This window comes from Diprion similis, chromosome 14 (assembly GCF_021155765.1).
Source record: "Diprion similis isolate iyDipSimi1 chromosome 14, iyDipSimi1.1, whole genome shotgun sequence".
NCBI lineage: Eukaryota > Metazoa > Arthropoda > Insecta > Hymenoptera > Diprionidae > Diprion > Diprion similis.
This window is the reverse complement of record NC_060118.1, coordinates 5,328,880-5,349,960: the sequence shown is the minus strand read 5'-3', so window position 1 is coordinate 5,349,960 and position 21,081 is coordinate 5,328,880. Positions and strand designations below refer to the sequence as shown.

The following is a 21,081-nucleotide window of genomic DNA, read 5'->3' as shown; positions in this document are numbered from 1 at the left end:
AACAAATGTCGCCAAAATGAGATTTCGGTGTTCTTCGTAATCGAAAACCAGATTAACTGCTATTTCGTCAATTCACCATCAAATCTCATGGGACTGGGCTCAAAATGTGTGTTTCATCACCGCCGAGTGGCATCATACCGGATAGTTCGATCAATTCAGTGTAATTGTGAAAATTCGGCCAATTTCTGTGGGTGGTAACTAATCTGTAAATTTTTTGTCAAAATTTTGAAAAAATAAATAGACGCTCCACTTTTTGCCAAAATAAGGCATTAACTGCCCAAGTTTCACTCTGATCGCTTGAGTGGTATAGGAGTTTTGCATTCCCGCATTTTCGAGGTGTACAACGCGTCTTTATAAGCACCTTAACCAACAATGGAGTTGCAATTAACCTAGTCACGCTGCTGTTTTCTTGTGGGTAAAATAGATTCCAGTGATAACTTAGTGCCGTCAATCGTTAAACAACCGAAAGGCTATCGCAGTCGTTTCAGCGGCAGCCATGTTGGCGTTGTGAGTGTATGAATACACGTGTCAGCTGTCAACGGATTATTTTATAATCTCTTTTTTCGTTACTTTCGATTGAACTGTAACCTCCCGCTGCTCTTCACCCACAACAATTTTCAATATGGAATCATTTCATCACAAAACATTTGAAAAGTATTATCTTATTTTCGAGAATTCATCCCGCGAAATTCACTTGTACTTGTGCACACGTAGGAGTGTCAAAATAATAAAAGACATGACTGTGATTACTGCTGATTAGAAAATTATAACTGTGAAAAATTTCGCACCAATCAAGAATTGTTTTACAAAATGTTCTGTTGTTATTTTCAACACGAAGAAACAATCGTAACATTCCACATAATTCTCTTCCTGATTATTTTTTTTTTTTTTTTTTTATATGTCTTTGTCACTTTACCCGAATCGAGTTTTTATTCAATGGATAAGTTCCATGAATACTTTTGGATTAATCGAACCATCAACTTTTTCACGACATCCATTCAAAAAAACTAGATTTCTACGATGCGCAGATTTTTTTGAATAACGTAGAGCCTAAAATCTGGGTATCCAATATAAAGATAGTTCCGGTACAAAAGTTTTTCCGCCTTAGCCAAAATTTTGTATTTATATCATAAAAAGATGTCCTTAATTTCAAATAACTTTTTTTTCACCGAAAGTCTGTGCAAATCGTGTGTAACGCAAAAATTTGACTGAAATTCGTACACGGCATAACCTTTCCAATTCCGAACATTTTTTTATTTATCAAATTAAATTTCGAAGGCTGATGCAGCAGCTTCGAAATTATAAATAATAATTTGTCAAAACATGATAGCTTTAGGCATAAGGAAATCCGGGATGTAAGAAATTTGAAGTAATTGGCTGATCCTTCCGTGGGAAAGTTGAGTTGTGTAAAGAGCAAAGAAAATTGCGACGGGTCAGGTAAAGCACCCCAGTTTTAATAACAATAATAATCTTCGATATTATTTATGGTTCAACTTCTTTTAACATTAACGTCAGAACGTCCATTCACCAATCGTAAGTCAGGCACAGGATAAGAAAAGTAGGTGCTGTTACCACTAAGAAATTACTGCATAGAGCTATAGTGCAGCTTAAACTAGCGTAATTCGGTCGTTACTTTGAAAGTCTTTTCATTCTCTAACTTTCAAACGAGAAATAAAGGCGTTGCAAGTAGCGGAGGGTATAGTTTCGTTAATCTAATAAATTATATTGACTACTATCGGGATGAACAGAATCGAACTTTGAACAACATTCGAACAACGGTGCTTCGAACTGCAGCAATAGATGATAAACCTCGTTATTTAAGTCGGTATAGAAGTTTCTTTAATGTGATTGTGTGGCTAGTACCTCCTACTTTTATCGTTATTCAATAAACTGTATCTCCACTTCTGTTAGGTACATTTAACGAGTGAATTATTTCGCTTGCGGCAATTTACTACTTCGGTTATGAAAGGTGAGGATCATGTGGAGGGATGTTTACCTTATACTGCGCTACACAGACTCACAATCATTCCCAAAAATCAGAAACAATCAAAAATTGTTGCAGTGATGAAGAACGAGAATGAGTAAGTTCGTTACAGCTGAACTTGTTTTTTTTCTTTTTTTGATTGTGATTGTGATACTTTGATGCGTGCCAAGTTTGAAATCTATCCGAATGGCTATATGTACAGAAATACAGTGAATTAATCTCGAAAACATTTATACTTGTAGTTATAATAAAAAAATGTCGATTTCAAAATCAAAAAAAAAAATGTTACTATATTACGATTTCTCGTGAGTGGAGTAACTCTTGGTGTTTGGTCTCCTTTTCAAAACCCTTCAACTTGCCCAAAGCAGGTTTGAATAATCATGATGATTGCTTGGTTTTCGAAATATCATATCTCGGCAGTCGTTGAAAATTGGACATCCTGTAGCTGTTTATATATTATGTATAGGTTCGTACTGTTTACACTTCTAAGTAACCTCCTTAAATAGGTTAGCTTTCCGGCCTGCGACGGAATTAATTTCCACTTTATGCTACGTGTATATAAATTATACTTACGCTTCTTCTAAGCATGAGCTAGGCCAGAACCCTTTCAACGTCCTAATTTCCATCCCCGAGGTAAGATACGCTTCAAAGACATGCTTTGAACACCCCTGTTTGTTTGTACTTCAAGTTCCCAGCATTCATTATGATTAGGGATGAGTTCTTTGACCCAACAGCTAGTTCAAATATTATTACGTACGTTAAAGGCGAATGGTCCACAGAGATATTGAAAGGTGCAACCCTCGAAGAACTAACTGGTTGTGAGAAAATATTAAACTTATGATATAGCTTGCGTAATACAAGATGATTGGCAATTGCGAAATGAGCGTTTTGATGACAGATTTTTGCTTATTTCTTAAACTCAATCAATATATGCGAAATTTATTCCGAAAATTTGTTGTCATCTAATTGTCTGTAGCGAAGATCATGTTTTGGATTGAAATAAAAATGGAGAAACACTATAAGTAATTATAAATTCAATGAGATTTTCCAACAATGCTTTTATATAAAATAGCTTTTAATTTTACGGGACAATAACATTTCCTGGCGCTTCAGTTAGAATTCGAAATTTAATGGTGTAATTTGGCTTCTTTAAACAAATGGACGCGGATTGTCCCAAGTCTATAAAAGCTGCATAATTCGCTAGACTTCATCACAAGTTTATCGTCCATCAATTATTATGATTGGACACATCGAATTTTTTTACCAACTAACGACCTTAAGATATGAATTTTATATGTAATTTGCAGGACATTCAATTTGTCAATAGAATGAGCCACTTTCCAATGTATGCGATTGAATTATACAGATTTCTCGGCAAAAAGATAATAGAATACCGTTATTTCTCTAAGGTTGTTAATTATCGTCAGAAAATAATCTCACAATTTATTTATTTAAAGTTATGGGCTTACATTACAAGAAAAAAAAGATTTATATTCGTCGCACATTTGTCGCACATGTCGCGGGGTGATTGGTAATGTAGTTGAAACTCGAATATAAAAAGTAATGCGGATTGTCTATCTATAAAGTTAGCCACTCGAGAGCCTCTAGTGGGCTGGTTCCCAAGTGAGATGATTTTTCTATTAACCCTTCATGCATACATTTTTCCTTACGTGCGATTCACTTGAAATTTTGCATGAATGGGCTATTCAGGTCGCCGGTTACGAATCTGAACTCGAAATTCGAAAATTCACAATCGCAGATCCAATATGACTGACGTAAATTCAAAAAGTTATTTGATTTTGATAAAACTTTATGTTACGTGGTTGTTGAGGTCACTGATTACGAATCTGAACTCGAAATTAGAAAATTTAAAATGATGGATGCAATATGGCGGATAAACAAACACAAGACGAAAAATTTTGAAAAAACTCTATAAAATTCTTCGGCATATGATAAGTGTTTGTAAGAATTGGAATTCGTATTTTCAAGGTTGATTAGCAGAAAATCCTTTTTTTATGCAAAAGTACGAGTTTCAACTATTTGTTGACACGCGCTATTTTTACAATAAATAAATAAATAAACATTATTTTTTCAGACTTAGAAATATTTCAGGGACCACGTGGAACCAAAGAACTCAGCAGTTGTTACGAAAAATGTAGTTTAATAAATAAAAAAGCTGCAAAAAAAAAAGGTTAACAAGTATAGTAAATTGACAATTGAAACCTAGTGTTTTTAAAACGTTTCCAAGACTCTTTTACTTGTATTTAACTAGATCAGTTTCGGTTGATCACTTTCAAGACCTTTGGATCATCGTGATTCCGTTTCGACATACTTCCATACCTACAGGCATGCGGAAATTACGATTTCCTGTGTGAGTGCTTGTTGCAAAAAGTGCAAGCTTATGCATGAATTACAAGTTATTTCCCGCTCACACAGCGAACCGGCATATTTTACTACTGAACTGTTCGAATCCCTGCAGAGAATGCAGTGGCGCACCGTAGGGTTGAAAAAAGTTGATATTATAATGGCATGCCGGGGTGAATTTTCCAGGCGCATATCTCCGCTCCCCATATGCAAATTGAACTGGCTGCAATGCACGCGTGGTCTCGATAGCAAATTCATGCTGTGTCCTCGTTGCGCGGTAATGGCAGTTTGGACTTTCCCCATTTCGACCATAACCGTTCCGCCTTCGAGAATCATCTCACATCCTTGGGGATCCTGGGCTCTCCCGACTCGCTATTCTCACCGCGTATAATTCTCCGATTGGTATACCTACGCTATACTAGTCGATGCTGGCTCGGCAACCGCCGAAGATAATCGCCGGACGTTATATAACCTAAAAAAAGTAATGCCAACACACATTTCGAGCGCTGCAACGTGACCGGACGACTAGAAACTGTCTTATTCAATTTATTTACTCTGCTGTTTCAGTTCCTGTTGCCTTCCTGCAGGTTTCCTTGAATTAATGTCGGCAGGTACTTCCTACACAATATACTTATTCTCTTCCTTATCCCCCGCTAGAATCGATTCTTTACTTATTTTCAACTTCTACGATACGATTTCTACCTCAATCCATATGGGAAACTACTTTCGACAGTTTTCAATTCAAATATTTATCACACGAAGGGGTAAGATTATTTGAATCAAGTGATATTCGTTTGATTCAACTAATTGATATAGTTTAATGTGGCGAACACAATACTTACTTAATTCAACGAAATACTTGTGAAAACTTGATACAGAATTGAATCAAGCCTGTGAATGATCATGATGACCATCAATTTGTTTACGATAACACAGCGCGTGTTCATTGCAATAATGTAAATTTAGTATCAAAAAAATGTGTGATTGAAATGACTCATAATTTGGTTCAACGCACCTCAACTGTTTCGTTTTGAAAATATTAAATTGTTTTGTCAAAACAAATTGAGCTTGTTTTAACTCATATTTTGTACAGTCAAGAGTTGAATGGTTCAAATAGATAATAAAATTTCAAGTTAAGAGTTCCTGCTTAATTGTCGTAATTACCAAAGTTGACAATTCGAAGCTTAGTATTACGATTTCTGCGATTGTTACAGGTCTGATGACAAATTCATTACACGTTATCGGTACCTGACATACTAATCGACAGTAATCGATCTTTCAATTCTATAACCATCTCTGAAGCTACTTCCGTAGCGAGAAAGTTCACCGCCTAGTGGCCGTTTATAGTACTAGTATACTGATATTTACGATGACTATATTCTCTACTTGTTTCAAAGTATGTGGTGTTTCTTTAACCTCGAAAACAAGTTAGTGCAACTGATTCAACCAGTCACGCCAAAAAACTCCGCTTGGTTCAATAAAGTATTGCATTCAGTCGATGTAAATTTTTTGTTTGCTAGAATTATTTAGTTATATATTTGAAGTACCTAATAAAAAGAAACACATCTAAAGGATAAGTAAGGCTTTTGTCAAATCAAGATAAAACTGACTAAATTGAAATTGTTGAATTGAGGTTATCGTATTTGGAACAAATAAAGAATACTAGACTGAAGTGAATGGATTTCGACAAATTCTTATTTTGTTGGTGCAAGACTTCCTTTCCCTCCATGAAGAAATTTCATAAGGTCATTAGGGTTACTCATTTATAATCTCAACATTACGGGCTACCCATAAACCACATAACCAGTTTGACGTTGATGTGGGGGTGGATGAAAGGTCACACTAGGCTACTTGAACGGGGGTGGGGGTCTTATAACTGAAGCATTCTAATTCATTTTTTTGCATGCAATTTTATCTCTTTTGCAGTCACGAATTTCTATCACGTTATTCGTAATAGATAAATTTAAAACTCATGGTTAATTTGATTTTCACGAAAAAGCTATGAGAACAATTCTTTTCCTACTAATATTAATTTTCATGCGTCGCTAGTCTCACTATTTGTTTCTTTGTATGTCTTACAGTAATAAAAATTTAAAAGGAACTACTTGTTTATCAATTTCTTGACGCATGTTTTTTTTTCGTTTTACAAGCACATGCTATTCTGTTTGGGGGTTCAAAAGTGTCTAAAATAGAACGAATCTCAGAAATGAATCTCAAAGTGAAAAAAATCCGCAAACATCTTTCTCGTTAGTACGTATTTTAATGTGACGTATTCACTATTACTAAATATATAGTTTTTCATATTCGGTATTGATTTGAACTCTTTTAGGTCTCTTTTACATAGGCATAGGTAATGGGTAATTGTTTTTCGTTTGAAATTATGCTGGACACTTTGAAACCAATTTCAGGCAGCATCCGATAACATTTCAATAACAAACTACTTTTGTTTTACGTTTGTAATTTGTAAATGGTTTTGTCCTGTAATTTTACCCCGAAATAGTAATTTTTCATAGATTTTGTTCGATTGGTTTGACCATTCAATTCAAACACAATCAGTTAATCAGTTAATGCACAAATTTCAATAGTAGTCGTATAGTAGATTATAGAATCCAAACTCGAAGCAGGGAAATTTTGAATGATTGGTAATACCTGAAAGGTATTTCTTTGTAACGAGAGATCAGATGAAATATAAAAATTTCTTATGCTTTCAAAGCGATTTTTTTTGCACCTTTGCGGGAATCGGTTATCGTTCTGGAATGTCTAACCGATCTGAAATTGAGAAACAAAAGAAACACGTTCGGTTTGAAAATAAAGTTTCACTTTATATTTCATCCTGCGAAATCCTACGATTCAGTCAGCTCTTTCATTCGCATTCGTAATAATCGGTTATTCATCGTATTAGCAAAATAATATGTCTGTCACACTGTAACACACTAAATTCCTCTTTCGTATTGAATCGTAATAAATTCGTGAATAATTGTGTTAATTTGAATGATTGCCTGCGTTGCATGGTTCGTATTAATGAATGACCATTGCGGTCGATGCATTGATTAAACATTTATTACTCGCGTAGTACAGATCCAAGTTAAAATACTGCATTAAACACTTTTCTGACATTTTTTCTTTCACTTTTAAACGTATCCTACAAAATCCATTCATCAACCACGATCCCAGTCTAATAATCAGGATTTCTGATTAAAAAACTCGCAAGATTTGGACAGAATTATCAAAATAACTATTCTCTTTCACCAACAAAAAACCGTGTTCCTTGGCCGTTGCTGAAGATCTATCCGAAAATTTATTACATTATTCGAAAAGATTAGATTTTTTTCTATACGAAGATCTAATTTTTATACGTTGTAATAGAAATTTTTTCCCTCCTAATCGTTTACCTGAAACTCGCGGATTCAGCCATTTTTTTACAAGCTAAGCTGGATTGGGTCGTCAATCAATTTTGAAAAGGCTCTACCCTGGACGTAGGTGGATCAATGTGGTATTTTGTGTTCGGTAAATGAATAGAACGATGACGTAGGTCATTTATACCTCCGCGGAGTTTAGTCTGGCTTCAAAGGTGTGAAATGTTCTATTTTCATCTCCCTCTAACCGCCCGCTTCTTCTTCTCCGATAAATACATCGTCACTTTTAGGTATAGGGCATTCCATGCGAACTCAGACAGCGTCTGACCCTCACCATCTTGGATCCGAGCCAAATTTTTTTCATACTACGAGCCTGAGCCCAAAATGATCTCTATAATTTTTCGAGATTCTTTTGTTGATACTCACTTAGTTTCCAGAAAATATCAATTTTGCAGATTCTGAAAAAAATCTCTGATATTTTGTGTCAGATCTTATTTCATATATACTTAAGACTTCTTAAAATTTGATGTAAGGAGATATTCTGGTGTAGACGCCCAAATTTGAGGTGTTTTTTCGGGCGCTGTAAAGAAAAAAAAAACAATAAATACTTTCATCTTCCATATTTTCATCAGTTATTGATTCATGTTTTTCACATTAGAAAAAAGTGTTATTATAAAAAATAAAAATTCAAAATTGAAACAGGTGTAGGCCAGCAAAATGGAGGTGTAGATCGCAAAAAACAAGGCATCCTGCTTAGAAGGATTCCAACTCTTCCAGTAATCTGAAACAAAAAATTCTTTGAAATTTTTGAAGAAACAAAGACGCAGTTTAGTACTACAGGAGAAAATTAGGGAAAAAAAAATTTTCGCACAATGGCGGCAATGTGAAACAAATGTCATGTTCTTGCCCTATTTTTTTCATCTTTCTGAATTTTTTAAAAATAGTAAAAAAAGAAGAATTTCAAAAAACTCTTCGTCACCTCATGCTATGATATCATGTAGAGAAGCTCTGTACCAAATTTCAATACCAAACCAGAATACTCCCTTAACAGACTCTGATGTATATACGGTGTTTCATTTATATGAATACGTTATAGAAAATGGAAGAAAAAGGAGAGAAAGAATAAATTCTACTCTCAAAATTGGGGAAAACTATCGTGATCGGACATACAATATTGTAGTTTTTTCCCGTGTCTACGAAATGGTCACTTTTCCGAATACCTGAAAGAATCTTAAATCGAAGTGACATAAAAAAATATGCAGCGATAATTTTTAGTTATGGTTACTACACAGAAATGATCTATTCTCATTTCTTAAATTTATCGCAAAGTAAAGTTGAGATAAGTTCTGGTTAGAAAATGATAATAAGTTTCTTTACTGTAACCATAAAATCTAGTATCAACAACTATAACCGCATCAAATAATTAGTATCGCTAAATTACTTCACAATTGCAAAAATATTTGATTTCAATCGATGTTATAACATTTCATCAGAATTTTCTGATAAAACTAAAAAATGAAATTTTTCTCAGTGTATGAATCAGATCGGAAGTGGTGACGGTCAGGTGTTGATAGAGTTGGCACGGAATGCCCCGTACATAAACGCCGCACGACGTGAAAATCGGCGATATGCGTATGTGTCGAGGTTCCTGAATTGCGAGGTGTTAATAGACGGTTAGAGACAGGCTCGACCCTGGGGAAACGCTATGATTGCCTCCGGAGGCGAAATCGACAATCATAATTAATGAATCGAGTGGCTCCGATAGTTGACGACAGTTATACACGCGTGTTAGTTATTTGATCAAATCTCACGCATGATGAGAGATGACACGTGCCTCTAAATTGTATTGTCTTCCGAAGGGGACGCCCTAAGGCTAACGATCAATCGTTACAGCAAATGATATTACTCCTAGGAAATGTTGTGGTGAAATGTTCGAGGGTAGGCGAATATTGCTGGTAACGTTGTTTCTGGTCGTTAAACAGGTGGATGAATACATATACCGGGTGTTTTTAGGTAAACACCGCAGTATGTTTAGTTGCCTACCGCTGAGGGGAACAAATATCGGTAAAACAGATCCACCCAGTTATCGGTAGTTAGCGCGTTTAAAGTTCTCGCAAATAAACTGGAACTTTTCGTGTATCAAGTTGTGTGGATTTCTTTTTTTCTTTCTTTAAGTGATCGCGTTCTAAAGTCACGTTCAAGTGATTATCTGACTTGAGTTGACTCAAGTGATTGTAACTCGGGATGTTCTGTATTACCGATATTTGTTTCCCTCAGTAGTAGGCAGCCCAGAATACTGCGATGTTTACTTGCAAACATGCGGTAGATACGAATAGAAAATTTGTTGCTGAATCGACAAGGTTTTTGTCACAATGTTTTTGATTTGGTTGTAACATTTTCAAATGATAGCACGGCGGTGACGACTGAAAATTTTCTTCTTTTTTATGCAACCGTTATTAAATTATGATTCTTCTAACCTCGTCAAAATTTTCCAAATTTCCACGTCCTTTTCGACCAGGTAAATTCTTTTCACATAATTCGCAGAGACTTGAACTCGCCTTTTATTTTAGACCGAATCAAGTTTGCCGAAAAATTTTGGCGTTTATGCAACTTACTGTACCTTAACATGGCTGTCATCATGTTGTAGTTTTAAACGTGACGCATTATCGTCAATTTGAGATTAGATTTCACGAACTTGACATCCAACCGTCCACTCGGGTGCGCTTTATTCGCGAGCTTAAACGGTGGAGATTTTTGAGACGAGTACGTGATATAATTAATCATAATAATTGATTTATTTGACAAGCTGTAATTTCGGTTAGGTACCAATGGTGCAGATATTCTGAATGATTATGACACGGCTCTGGCCAGTGTAGCAACGGTTGGCCGGGCGTCGAGTGTTGAGACCGATCTGGTAATTCATCATCCAGCAAGTGTAAACCTGAGAGTTGATTGATCACGCAATATTGGTAATTGATATATAATCACGCACCATTATCGGCGGAATTTGACGCACGTGTGAGTCGCGTAGAAAGTGCAAAAACAGAGATGGCTGAGGTAAGCATGAAGGGACAGGATCGAGCTTTGAACCGTCACGTCGCATGAAACGCGATCTCGATGCGGCGCTAATTATTTTCAACATTAATTTGATCCCTTCTTTTTTTACATTACCAGCGCTGGAATTATTTTTTTGATGCCCACAAAATCTGCGATTCTTACTCTGGAACGGAATTTTCGGCCACAGATATAAGCTCTGTTTAAGAAATCATGGAATAAAAGCAAGCAGCTGAAAGACGCTGTATACTTGTATTTTTTTATTAAACTTTAAAATTTATATAAAATTCTATTTTTGTTGAAGTTTACATCCATTTTACTTGAATTAATGTTTTTCGATATTTTTGATACGATAATTTCGAAACCATTTCACAATTGTAATGAATCAATTTAGTCCATATTTTATTCCAATATGCAGTTTTTTCAGGAATTTGAATACTTTATATACAAACTAGTTTCTGTGATTTATACATTAAAAACGAGCTGACATTCGATAAAATTATGAAATACGTAGAGAAAAAAAGAAAGTAACGTAACGAGATTAGACTTTTGAATTCCATTAGTAACAACTTATACGAGTTTGTTGAATCTGAAAACACGTGTTTTTTTTCTTCTGTTTTCGTGCCGCGGAAAACATCATAATAGCAACAATTATAGACCAATTTTGAAATTTCAAATCCTGTAAATATTTCTCATTAAAGTTAGGTAGTTTTAATTTACTGAAGTATTTCAAGTATTTAACAAATTACGATCATCATAAGGTATGAAGATTTTCATATGAATACGAGAAAAAAAGGGACGAATGTTGTAAACGTGAGCTGAGTATGAAGACCTTGCAGTTCATAATACAATCGATTGCACTAGATAGCTATTTATTTTATTCAATAGACTCCTGTTTCCGAACTCATTGAAACAAATCATTTTTTATTAGTCGATGTATTCAATATTGCTGTTTGCTGATCAAAGTCAAGATTGTTGTAATCTTAAGAACCATCGTATTTGATGGTGACAACGTTATACGAAGACTCTTATCGTTATTGGAAATATATAAAGATATAGTCATCTGAATCGAATGATCATAATCTTAGAGTTAGATCGAACGGATATACCAAATTCTAGATCATTTTGAAATGATTCGAACCGAAGCATCGATATCCAAGCTTTCGTTTACATTTTTAGTATTTTCTGTTTATCTACCTTAAAAAAGATTTTTGTTACTTAATATGGCACAGAGTGTATCTTCCAGTTTGAAAGTTTCATTACTGATAGTAATTACAAAAGAAACTTCCATTTAAAAAAAAGGAGTACATGTTTACGACAAAGGTTTCTATTTGTCGTTATCTTGAATCGCAACTGGAACTGCATACCTGGTAGATGTACAACCCAATGAAAATAGTGAATTCATCAGTTTGTCTAAAGGATGGCAACACAATTAAATCATAGCTGGATGACACGCACAAAACAATTTGTTGAGTACTCAATACGTTACTGTTTCGAAAAAAATTATTCAAAAGTGTTTATTCTTGCTTCTATGATCTCCTTAACTTCTTAGTGTAGAATTGAAATTTCAGCCTTTCGGCGATTCCTGGTTCATAAATTCAAATATGCAAGCGTGTGTGAATTGTGAGTTTTGATGAACCCTCTAGAGAAGTTGATTATTAAAGACCGAACTTTGGCGTGACGATTATAATTCAAGTGACTCTACAGACCCCGATGATAAAACAATTACCTTCTATGCCTATTCACTGTTTTATCATCTGGCGTTCACTGTTTTATCATCGGAGTCCGTAGGGATATTTGGACTCCAATAGTAACGCTAGAGTTAGGTCTTTTAAAATCAGTATCTCTAAAGTCAACCGCATTTAATAGGGCTGTCGTTCTGATTCTCACTTGAGAACTTATCATTTATCGTCTTAAATTTATTTCGAGGTTGTCTAACGAGGATTTGCAGCTATTTTCACCGCTTTGATTTATTTACGGTACAACTAATTGCCAGTCCTCTACCCGAAGCGAGAGAACAAGGTGTACACCAGAATTACGTCAGGCGAAACGGATTGCCCGAGTGACCATTGTCCGTTGCGACCCTTTTTTTTCCTATTGAAATTCTGTCAGGCAAAAGGTTGTAGGTGTGGGCAGCGATGGAATAATAGTGGGTTCAAACGAAGGGGTCGTCGGTACAGCGCTGCTGTTGGCAGTGTATAGTTCGTGATTACCTCGGGGAAAGAATAAAGCCAAAAAGAATGGACAAAGAAATCCAAAGTGCCACTGGGATGGGAAGTAAGGGAATACCTACACTAGGCCACTATTCACTCGTAGCCCAACTCAACATCGAATTGTGTATCATTACAGCACCGGTCTTAACAATAGTCGACGATGCTGGAAGAGTCGTCGCTGCTGGGGAAAGACACCTCAAAGCCGGAAGTGTTTTGAAGCTCAGCTGTGAGGCCAGAGATGTTCGCGAAGACGAGGGCGAGTCTCTTGTGTGGTCCAGGGGTGATGAAACCCTCACCGAAAACGTGAGGTAAACAAGTCCCTCTTATTCGCTTATTCTCAGTTTCGTCTATGGGGCATTCGACGTGTAACGATCTGACTATAACCCTGGCCATCTCAGAATTGGTTCAAACTTTTCGGGATTATCTTGTTAATTGATAAAAGCATGCATGATTTATTGTAGAATTTTCTCCGAAGATGTTGATACGACGTTAATTGCAAGATCGATAATGTCGAAGTTTCGATTGAATGTAACTCGGAAACTGTGGATCGATACAGAACAAAGTTGGTTGTCATGTACAAAAAAGTTTCAGTTTTTAATGAATTTTGTAGTTTCAGTATATAAAACGAATATGAATACCCCTGAAAGTTGGTGAAATATGAAAACAAACTTTAATTTTTTCGAATTCTCAAATATTACATTTTTTTTACTCAGAATTTCACATTATACATGACAAGATTTCATGTTAATTGTAAAACTTGTAGATTCACTGACGTGTCGTTTTGATAATTAACTGGCCCCGTGGTTTGAATAAAAAATTAGGAAATGGGTAAACTTTATTTAGAAAATCTTCAGCAATGGTGTTTACACCAATGCTAATGAACATGAATGAATGAACAATTAAATGAATCGAGAAAATACGAAGAACATAAGCAAAGGTAACAAAAAAAATAGGATTTTTAATCGAATCGTACAAAAAAACGAATCTATAATGCTTTTCATCAGATTGTAGTGAGTCAGATTTATTTTGCTAGCTGACCAGATCCCCACAAGTTGTCTATAATATCCACCATTTTATCCACAGTCAAAGTAACTATTTGTCAAATCTTTTTTATAAAATCTATGAAGATTAATCTGTGAGGAAAATAAGCTCAAAACACTTAGAATTTAAGAATGGTTTATTTATTTCGATTGTTTCATTCATAAAAGTTTTTTCAAATTGTATATATATATAATATCTTAGAATTCAATCTTGCTCAGATTCATCTTCATAACGTAGTAGAAGTGTTTGTTCCTTCGTGTTCACCATCATTGAGGAAAGTAACATTACTCGAAATTTTTTCAAGGGTTCTTACTCCATTCCAAACATTTGATTCAAACGGTGGAATCCATTCGTGGTTAATTTGAATTTTCCTGAGCTGTGTACAAACGAATTCCGTATAAATTTTCCCTGAGAGATACGAGAACTATCATGACTTTCATTGAAGCCATACGGAATGAAATTTGTGCAACTTGCCAATGCTGAGTCAGAACTTGAAATGTCAGCAAAGCAAAGGATCGGAACTGATCGTGACATGAATCGAACATGAACTTATTTCCAGTGAAAATAAAACGATGGAGTACATCGGCGAGGAGGGGATCCACGTAGTCGTCAGCACCGTGTCCGTCGATAGAGCTACACCAAGGCACGCTGGAAACTACAGCTGTTCTGTCCCCGGACGGACCAAGTCAACCGTCGTGGTCCACGTGCTGAACGGTGAGTGAAACACCTTCTGCTTCTCGGTGATTCGCAGAATAGAGTTTTCAATGCGTTGAACAGCCATGAGGTTAAAAAATACATTCAATGAGATATGCTGAATGTTTCCAAATAACGCCGCAGTATGTTGAGTTGCCTACCACTAAGGGGAACAAATATCGGTAATACAGCTACCTACTCATGCTACTACCTAGTCATAATCACTTGAGTCAAGTCAAGTCTTATAATCACTTAAGCGTGACTTCGGAACGCGATTACTTAAAGAAAAAAAACTGCTTGAACAAATTGACACAACTTGGCTACACGGGCAGTTCCAGCTCACTCTCGTGAACTTTAAACGCGCTAACTAATGATAACTCGGTAGATCTGTATTACTGACATTTGTTCCCCTTATAGCCTAGTCAAAATAGGTCTGAATGAAAAATGTTCAAAATATGGCTGTATTTTTGTGTAAACGCGTTTTCGACCCTCAAGTACTCAAATCTGTAGTCATTTTTGAGCTGCATAGCCGGCGTTTCGAAAAAACAGTAAAATTTGACGTTTTTCTGCGTTTTCTTCGGAAACTGCTGTCGATAGATAAAAAATGACTTGATCTATGTATGAAGCGAAAAATTCTATATCGAATTATGTCCTCATGTGTCTGAATCGGAGTTGGGTTAAAAAATGAATAAAAAAGCATTACTTCAGCAAAATATCCCTGATGCAGTGGATAAATGGAATTTGTTTTTTCTCAATTAAGAAATTATTTTACCAAAATTCACCAGGTGCTGTCGAGAAGTAGAATTTCTTTTCAATCTATTGAGAAATTGTATCACCAAAATTCCCCAGATGCCGTCGATAAGTAGAATTTCTTTTTTTTTAATTTCATAATCCGACTCCGTTTCCAACATATAAGGACACAATTTCATGTAGAATTTTTCGCTCTACACGATGGCCAAGTCATTTTTCATCTATCGATAGCAGTTTTTAGGGAAAACGCAACAAACGTCAAACTCGGCTGTTTTCTGGAAACGCCGGCTATGCAGTTTAAAAATGCCTTCAGTTTTGAGTTCGTGAGCGTCGAAATCCTCTTTACACAAAAATGCAGTTATATCCCGAATATTTTCAATTTAGACCCATTTTAACTGGACTATCGGTGGTAGCCAACCCAACATACTGTGGGCCTCATCCGGAAAGCAACTTGAAGGCTGCCACTGATCATCAACGCAAAAATTTTGTGGTACCTTCAAACAGGGAACTTTGGTCATCAGCGATAGAAAACAGCACACCTCGAACCGTAACGAACCTTAAACTTTGGTGATAGATGGTAATAAATCACAAAAAATATCGCATACAATTAGTATCATCAAGTATATGTACGTATCGTTGTATCTTAGAATGAAGATATTTCAAAAAACATATTCAATTTTTTTTCACACAATAATCCCATTAAATCTTACAATATCCAATTCACCGCAACATAAATTTTTTAAAACGTAATTCAATTCAATACAAAATATTGATAACCATTGTTTCATAATATCGAATACTTAGTTATTTGGTTCTACAAATACAAATCACATCTTTTGACATGTGTATTTGGTAGTGAAGTGAAGAAATTCTTTAAGGTGCATATAAAGACCCGTTGTACACCTCGAAAACGCGGGGATGCAAAACGCCTATACCGCTCAAGCGATCAGAGTGAAACTTGGGCAGTTAATGCCTTATTTTGGCAAAAAGTGGAGCGTCTATTTATTTTTTCGAAATTTTGACAAAAAATTTACAGATTAGTTAACACCCACAGAAATTGGCCGAATTTTCACAGTTACACTGAATTGATCGAACTATCCGGTATGATGCCACTCGGTGGTGATGAAACACACATTTTGAGCCCAGTCCCATGAGATTTGATGGTGAATTGACGAAATAGCAGTTAATCTGGTTTTCGATTACGAAGAACACCGAAATCTCATTTTGGCGACATTTGTTACCGACCTTTCATGCATGCCGGTAATTTCTTACCGACATTACACGCATACATTACCGGCATGCACGTAATATCGGTAACAAATGTCGCCAAAACGAGATTTCGGTGTACTTCGTAATCGAAAACCAGATCAGCTGCCATTTCGTTATTTCACCATCAAATCTCATGGGACTGGGCTCAAAATGTTTGTTTCATCACCGCCGAGTGGCATCATACCGGATAGTGCAATCAATTCAGTGTAACTGTGAAAATTTGTCCAATTTCTGTGGGTGGTAACTAATCTGTAAATTTTTGGTCAAAATTTTGAAAAAGTAAAAAGACGCTCCACTTTTTGCCAAAATAAGGCATTAACTGCCGAAGTTTCACTCTGATCGCTTGAGCGGTATAGGAGTTTCGCATCCCCGCGTTTTCGAAGTGTACAACGGGTCTTTATATGCACCTTAAGAATAATGTATTTTTCATGTATAGAAATGAAATTACCGAGAGAATAATAATTGAGTGAAAATTATTCTGACACCAAAGTTGCCCATCAGGTTTCCGTTACTTCAAAAACACAACCTCATAGAACATGAACGCCTATTTGTATCCATATAGGTGAACGATGTTAATTTGCTAGTTGAACTAGTTATCAACACATATTAGATTGTTTCAAATTTAAAAATACATTTTTTCACCAGAGCAAGGTCTAAACATAAATTTTTTGCCGTACAAAAAAATCCGTCCAAAGAATTTTAGACTGAAGTTTCACGTGACTTTTTCAATTTCACATCGATTCTCACTTCTCAGAAATTATTGAAGAATTTCTCTTCTTATTCAAATTGGCTTCAAAAACCAATTAAGCTTCAGACAAAAACAATTTTCTCTATCTGTATCATGAAAAAATTGTATAAGCTTTGTTTCTGACGAAAGTAAAACAAATTTTTACATCTGTTCATTGAAATTTATTCATTGTTTCTTACATTCCTTCTTTGTCTTTCCTCAACCGTTTTACCCGAAAATCACGGCAAACACGGGAATATAAGAACGACGAAAGAACAGGTGTAGAGAGAGGGAGAGGGTAAAAGAGGGGTTGAACGGAAAGGGGAAGGGGGGGGGGTAAAATTGTCGTTTAGATAAATGAGAGGGTGACCTCTTTTCACTGGAAGCCTCAGCTCCTTCGGCCGCCACGAAAAGAGATGATAACGTAAATTACAGCTCATCTTAGTTGCTGCTGCTTCTACCCTCGAGATTCGCGTCACAGGCTAAGGAATAAGGATAGAGTTTGAGCATCTCCGGGGGTACAGGAAGGTGGTTTTTGCCTTGTTCACGGCCTATTTTCCCCCTGACGAACGTCGCGCGCTAATGCGACCCTGGTTTCGTGTTCAAGGGTGAAAAAGAGCCGTAATTTTCAACAGAGAGGAGATACGTATGGATGTATATGGGCTATTCCAGTGTCAACTCGCTAAACGATTCAAATTTTTCAACTTCATCAAGAATTTTTACTAAACATCCCTTAAAAACTCTTCGAGATTTTTTTTTTTCTTTTTTTTTATAACTTTACTTTTGTCTATGAATTGAATTGTGAAAACCAAAAATGAAAATTTTCGATTTTCGCTTTCGAAACTATGACGTTGAAATAAATTTCTATGAAAAAAAATATGAACACTTCTTCGATTGATCACTACAGCGTTTGTGGATGTGTATTACTTATCCAATTTCCCCGATAAGAATTTTAGAAAAAAAAAACCACAGCATACTTTAACTCTGATTTTAGGTGAGGTCAGTTTACAACTTGAAAGTTTTTAAATACTAATTTAGTTATTTTTGAAATAGGTTGAAAAATTCGTAGATCAAAAACAGGTGATGAAAAAGTTTTGAATTTGACGCGTCTCTTCCCAGGATTTTACATTCTTTCGTCAAATAACTATAGGCAAAGTTTTTTTTTTCCATTCATTTCTTTCTTTCTTTGCTTTCTTCAGATGCTCCAGAATTTGTGAATTTATTTTTCAATATAGACGCTGTAATTTACTGCGCCACTTTCTTTTATGGAAATAAATTATGATTGTTGACGGCGACTGTTGGAAAACGGATTTTATTCTCTACATTTCTTATTCGATTTCGTTTCTCATCTGTTAACCCTATATAATGCTATATGAAATTCGTATCTCTTTATCGACTTTTTCATGATATCGCTTGGTCTTTAAATGGGGCAGACTATGTATAATATATGTGGAGTTTCCAGCTCATCCGGATTAGTTATGTGATTGAAAATTTTTGAACGAAAAAATGTCGTTTTATGGTTTTTTATCCAGAAAAAGAATAATTTTCACGAGCATTCAACTGAAAGCAACTCATTCAATATTAAAAGAGATTCTGAATTTTTATAACCACGATGTTCTTTCTGTTTCAAATTAATTAATTCACAGCATTATTCGACTTTCCTGTCATCGGCCAGAGGGCAAAATTTTTCACTCCCAGCGTAAAAATTGACGATGTTTTTCCGAACAATTTTTCAAATATCATTAAAAAAAAACACATTCCGATGTTGTACGAGTGATTTTCGGTAACATTTTTATGAAAAAGTAGTAATCCCATTTGGTCAGAACCAAATAGGCACAAATTTTTTTATAAAATCATGCTGCAAATATGTTTTCCATACGTTTTCGATTTTAGAGTTTAAAAGGTGAAACTTCAGTATAACTGAATCACTTTTACGTTTTATTATTTGTATTAATGTATCAAATGAGAAAAAAGCAAAACACAAAGCTAAAAACCTACCCTGGATACCGAATATCGTTTTCACGTAACCATTTACACAATATACAAAAAATAAAAAAAATAAAAATGGCCGTAGGCTGAATTAACGTTGCCAATAAAATGAAACGATGATTGTAACGCACCAGAAAAAAACTTACTTTATATTTCTGTGTAGTTAAATCTTAATTAGCCTACCCAGAATTTCCAGCGTAATACAGAGGGCTACTAATTCCCCTTGTACAAGTAGTCGTATCACCGGAGTTGGGTACGTATGGGGCATTCCATGCCAAATCGATTAATTTTGTTCCTGATATTTATTTTTGTTTTTGTTGAAAGTTTCTTTTCAGTTAAGTATAAGCATTTCTGAAACCCTTCGTTAATTTATCCAATTTTTATTGATGAAATCACTTTTATGTTACAAATATTCGAAAACTTTTACCTTTCCTAAGGTTTTCGAAGAGTCTTCCAAAATTTTGTCTTTTGTTCCGATCATATTACGATTGGTCCCATGATGGAGTGATTTTTTTACTTGTTTTAAAAAATATTTTGAGAAGAGAGAGAGAATACAGTTTTGGGAAATTTACGTAAAACTTTGATGAGCGGTTAACATTGTTTTTGAACAATCAAATTTTTCGGGAAATGTGATTAAAAAAATGGTAAAAAAAACAAACTATTTTCACCTTCGCACGATTATAGATACTTTTTAAAGTAGAAAATTTTCATTACGTTAAGCTTTGATTTTTATCAAACGAAAATCAAAGTTCTCAAGTAATGAAATATAAAGTTGCTCCGTCATGGATCCAATCTCAATATGATCGAAATTCATTCAAATTTTTTTGGAAAACCAATGAGGTGAAACTTCAGAATGGTTTGAATATTCGTAACTTAGAAGTAATTCCATGAATGAGATTCATAGAATTAATTAGAGGTCCTAGGGATATTATGATCGTCTAAAAGTATTTCAACAAAGTTTCAAATGGTGAGGGTTAAAATTTGCTAATTTGACCTGGAATGCCCCATATCTGGTGCACGGAGAAGTTGCCACAAGAAAGAGAGGTGATTCCGCTTCAGTCTGTGTTAAGAGGAACATATTTTTAGGAAATTATTCATTAATACATCTGCGCTGTTTGCTTTTTCATCACGTACACAGTCGGAGTTACAACTTAGTTAATTAAAGAGTAGCCTTAATGTAAACATTGTTATCGACGAGTAGGTCAAAATTTTGGAGAAAATTTTTGAAGCAATTTCTGATTTTTTCCTTATTATGTTAAACAATCGTAGCAGAAATGCGAAAGCGGTCATCTACTGTTTGTGGAAAATAAATGGCCGATGGTTTAAATTGAGAAAATCTAAGATGGCAGTATAATTTTCGAAATTTTTCGTATTTTTGCTTTGTCCATTACTGCCTCAATTCGTCGAAGACACCTTTCTCCATCGCTCTTTCTTTAAGTTTTTTTCACTCTGCCCATTCTCTGTAATTCATTTTTACCCACACAGATTTTTTTCTACCCACCACTTTTCCACCCGCCCTTTGCTTTCGCTCTAAAGACACGTGCACGTCACTTGTTTCCAGTAAATTCGTTTGACAGCAGCGTCACAGCAGTTTAGTAAAACAGTCACGAACAGAGGCAATCGCGAGATCAGACTTAGCAG

General features: G+C 35.3%; 1 protein-coding gene across 3 annotated transcripts in view; it reads left to right on the top strand.

Annotated features, from left to right (window-relative positions):
* LOC124414653 overlaps positions 1–21,081 on the top strand; it is a 284,193-nt gene that overhangs the window by 228,758 nt on the left and 34,354 nt on the right. For all 3 annotated transcript variants that reach the window (XM_046895664.1, XM_046895665.1, XM_046895662.1), the window contains 2 exons: positions 13,108–13,279; positions 14,572–14,726. In XM_046895664.1, the coding sequence (XP_046751620.1) occupies positions 13,108–13,279; positions 14,572–14,726 (327 nt within the window). The remainder of the gene's footprint in view (positions 1–13,107; positions 13,280–14,571; positions 14,727–21,081) is intronic.